This window comes from Olea europaea, chromosome 11 (assembly GCF_002742605.1).
Source record: "Olea europaea var. sylvestris chromosome 11, O_europaea_v1, whole genome shotgun sequence".
NCBI classification, from domain to species: domain Eukaryota; kingdom Viridiplantae; phylum Streptophyta; class Magnoliopsida; order Lamiales; family Oleaceae; genus Olea; species Olea europaea.
This window is the reverse complement of record NC_036247.1, coordinates 25273454-25278024: the sequence shown is the minus strand read 5'-3', so window position 1 is coordinate 25278024 and position 4571 is coordinate 25273454. Positions and strand designations below refer to the sequence as shown.

Sequence of the window (4571 nt, the reverse complement as noted above, 5' to 3'; positions counted from 1 at the left end):
CTTTCTCATTGATTTAGCCCATTGGGGCTTGGAAGAGGTGGAGTGGTGTTTACTAGGAGATGTTTATTTTGGATTCTTTGTGTATGAAATTTGGTTCAGGGTGGAGATTGTTGTAGTGTGACCCAAATTCTTAGGGTATTAGGAGTTGTAGTTGAGTTGGTCTTGGAGAAATTAACTTTATAGACCAAGACAATGGTTGCCGCATTTTCACTAGCTGGACACTCGAGCGCTTGAAGTAGAAACTTTTCACTCGACTGCCACTCGATCGACCGACGTATCTTTACTGACTTTTTGCATTTTAACGCGTTTTGGACCCCTATTGGTCTAAAATTAGGTTTTTAGGTGTCCCTATAAATACAAACGTTGCCCTTTTTATTCTAAAAGAGAATTTTCATGTTCTTTGAGAAAAAATCTTGAGAGAACAAAATCTACAACATCTTATGAGCTTAGATTCAATTGAAGGTATTAAGTCATGACATTGTAAACACATTCGTATTGATTATAGTGAATTTTCTCCTTCTCTGCCCATGTTTTTTTTTCCCGAATTGTGTTTCCACGTAAATCTTGGTGTTATCTATTTTTGTTTTATTTCATTATTGTCATATCTTGTGATCCATGTTCATAACAAATTCATTAATTTAATTTGTAATGATGACAATAAAGTAGAGGATTCTACTAGTTTGGCATTCAAAGATGCGATGGGAACTATATAAGCTCAAGGGTTGGAGGTTTCTAAATTGATGATTGTATCGGAGATAATGATTATCGAATCAGTAATAGACTTTTATGTGGCTATTGAAGAAGCAAGCGATTGTTACACTTTCAAGTTGTGACGTAGAGTATATCTTTGTTGCACATGTGTTAGTCAAGCAATTTGGTTGAGAAATTTGTTAAAAGAAATTAATTTGCAATGAAGTGATTCCACCGAAAAATTTTATAAAAAGCCGGCAATGTCATTGGACAAGATCCAAATTTTCATTATCATAGCAAGCACATTGACAAGAAATATCATCCTGTTTGAGATTTTGTTGATAAACAATTTGCGTAATTGAAGTTCGTAAAGTCCTAAGACCTAATCCCATAAATTTTTTATCAAGAAATTGAAGACATGCATTTTTGAAGTTTTGAAATTTGATTGGAGTTACAATAAATGAAATTTAAGGAGGTTTTTAAATATTTAGAATTAGTTTGCATTCAGTAACTAATACATGTATTAGATTAAAGTGGAAATTACACAAAATCATATTTAAAAAATCCAACATTATAAATCAGATGGCAAGTTTAACAATTCAAAAATCAGTTTTTTATGTTAATTAATATATTATTACTAGATAAATATATTATTAAATTAAATTAATTGATAAACCAACCCTACCCTCTCCAACCGACCCATTTTCCCCAAACCCATCTCTCCCTAGCTACATCTCTTCTCTCTCATCGCTGACCGCGATGATTATCGCCATTGCCATCGCAATTACCAAAACTGGCGACCACCACCATCATAATCTGAAGTGGAGAAGGCAAACAAATAGGGTTGGGAATTGCGCCACTCGAAACACATCACCATTGCCATTGCACAACAACGATGAATGATGCTATATACGGTGAAGATGCTGCTGTGCCATGTCGTTGCTTTCTTGGTGATGGTTGTGACATTGGCTGTGGTGGCGAGATGGTGCTGCTTAGGGTTTAGGTATGTTTTTTGGCGATAAATGAGGTTGCCGAGACACTGTTTTTGGGGAGTGATTGAGTGGTTCCTTCATTCTTTCATCTGGTTAGGGTTTAGGTGTGTTTTCTGTTTGTGATTATTGGTTGATGATGGCTGAGGTGATGGTGGTGGTTTTGGATCTATGGTTTTATGGTTACTTTTGTGGTTCAAAACCAGTTGTTTTGGTTTTGATTATGGATATGTGGTTTTTCGGTTGGTGGTGGAGGTGGTTTTTAGGGTGTTTTTTGGTTGATGATAACTGAGGTGACAATGATAGTGGTGGTGGTAGTGTTTGCAATGGCAGCGACGGTTGGTAGTGTTGGCGATGGTGGCAGCGGTGTGGTAGGGTGGTTGGTGGTGTGGTACGAAAGTGTTTGTGACCAACTATTTGGGGGTTTGTGACCAACTGTTGGGAAGTGGTGGTGGTGATGGTGTTGTAGTGATGCTGATATCGATGGTGGTGGCAATGGGCGATGTCGCTGGTGGCCGAAATGGTGGTTGGCGCTTGTTCGATGCTTTGGAGTGGTGGGATGGGGTGTAGGTGTTTGTGATGATTTTATTGACTGAATGAAAGTTGTGACCAATAAATTGATTAATTTGTGATCAATGCGGTGGTTGTTTTAGCGTTGATGGTGGTGGTGGTGCTATTGGAGGCAGCATTGAAGTGGTGGTCGTAAGTGTTGGTGATGGTCACATATTATTTGGTTGATTGTGACTAGTGAATTGGTTAATCTGTGACTAATAAATAATATGTGACCAATAAAAAAGATAAATTGTGATCAAGAAATATTGTGTGACCTAAGAAATTAATAATTAGTGACTATCTAATAAGTTGTGACCTATAATATCTGTGATCTGTAACCTATAAAATCTTTGATTCATGATCGAAAAATATTATGTGACTTACAAAATATTTTGATTTGTAATCAAGAAATAAATTGTGATCAATAATTTGATAAGTTGTCATTAAAAATTAATCGTGATTAATTAATTTTTTGATTTCTGACCTATGAACGAACTATGATTTACAAAATTTTTGAATTGTGATCGTAAAATAATTCATGACATAAAATTTTGGATTTGTGGCCAAAAAAATTAATAAGTGACTAATTAAATTGTTAATTTGTGATCAAATTGTATAGATATGTGACCTAAATATAATTAATTAATTAATTAAATCATAAATAAATTTTAACAAAACTCTTTTTTTGAAGTTTGAAACTTGTTTTCTTAATTTTGAAATATGTCGTACTTAATCTCTTAATTATGAAATTTTCCCTAGATTAAATTCATGTTTTCTGAAGTCGCTAAAAGACTAGGGATTATATCAATTTTATAAGTCATTTTCTTGAACATTATTTCTCTTCTAAAATTTGTTATTTCATTTCCAAGCTCCCATCAATGCTCACATTAGTCTGCGATATGTACTATTTCTTTTTTATATTCCATTTTTGGAGGTCATGTAGGGATGTCAACAAGTCCAGTAGGCTCGATTTTTTCCCCCCTACCTTAAAAGGCAGAAAATCAGCAAATGCTGCCTTTTTCGCCATTTTTTTTAAATTAAAGGCTCGAGGGCTTGCTGGGGCTCGACATGTGTCCCCAAAATGGGGCTCGGCCTGAGCCTCGGTTCAGCTGCTCCGAGCAACGAATTGGCCAGGCTTGGGTTTTTTCTGAGCCAGATCAGGGTCACCTGAGCCGCCGAGCCTTTTTGACACCCCTACGTCTAGCCCTATTCATTAGTTGTTGTTATTCTTTTTATTTTTTATTTTTTTTCCCTTCATTAATAGAACTAGCCACTGCACATGACTTTGATTTAAGAAAAATAATAAAATTGGGAATGATTTTCCTAGTGACCCTGGAACCTGTTTTTCTCGCTTTGACTTGAATGGTTTCCCGAGTGAAGCCGTTTCAAACAGAGAAAAGAAAATACTTGTGTGTGTGTGTGTGTGAGAGAGAGAGAGAGAGAGAGAGAGAGAGAGAGAGAGTACAATAGTGTTAGAATTGGATTTCATAAAGAGGAAAAAAAAAAAAAGAAAAAAAGAAAAAAAAAAGGGATTTTCTACATAAAATCAGCTGATTTTTGGAGAGAAGAACAAAAGCTGAAAATAAACTAAAAATAGATTTTGTCAAGACTCTGCCATATTGTTATACCGTAACCGACTGAGTTTCTTTCTCTATCTTCTCTCTCTAAAATTTGTAGACATCTGTCTGTATGTATTGATTATGGTGATCTGGGGTTTATCCATAGAGGGGAGGAAAAGGGCGGAAGGGAGTTCAAGTGCAATTAATAGTGTTATTAAATGGCTTTCTCAAGTACAATTGTTGAGAATACAAGCCCTCTAGAGCAAGAAAGCAAGTTTCTTGTTGAAGCTCCATTCATGGCGTCAAATAAAGGCAATAACACCATCAACGCACATGCAGTTTTAGAACAAGAACAAAATTTTCAGGAATTTTATCATCAGAATCAGAATAATCTGATTTCTTTTGGAATGATGCAATCAGCTTCATCAGCAGCCATGCCTTGCAACTTCATGTAATCTTTTTTGTCTCTCTTCTTCTTGCAATAGTCACCACCTCATCACTTTTTTCTTTTTTGAAATTCTCAAAAAATATTCTCTCTCTCTCTCTCTCTCTCTCAATTTTAGACCATAGACTGTTCTCTTGATTATTTCCTCTTTGGCACAGTTTGATACTATTATGCTTAATTATATAGCCGTTGATTTATATGCAGAAGCAAAGATAGTGGAGCTTATGATTTGGGTGAAGCCCTTTTCCTCTATCTTGATAGCCAAGAACAGTCGAGGGCTAAAGAAGAAAGTCGTAAAGATCTCCCTCCTTCCCTCCCTCTCCCCCTCTTTTCGTG

At 35.8% G+C, this 4571-nt stretch overlaps 1 protein-coding gene across 1 annotated transcript in view; it reads left to right on the top strand.

Moving 5' to 3' along the window:
* The first annotated feature begins 3741 nt into the window (after window positions 1-3741).
* Window positions 3742-4571, top strand: part of LOC111404620 (bZIP transcription factor TGA10-like) — a 3394-nt gene continuing 2564 nt past the window's right edge. The window contains exons 1-2 of the mRNA XM_023033403.1: window positions 3742-4241; window positions 4440-4568. Of these exons, the coding sequence (XP_022889171.1) occupies window positions 4009-4241; window positions 4440-4568 (362 nt within the window). The 5' untranslated portion in view covers window positions 3742-4008. The remainder of the gene's footprint in view (window positions 4242-4439; window positions 4569-4571) is intronic.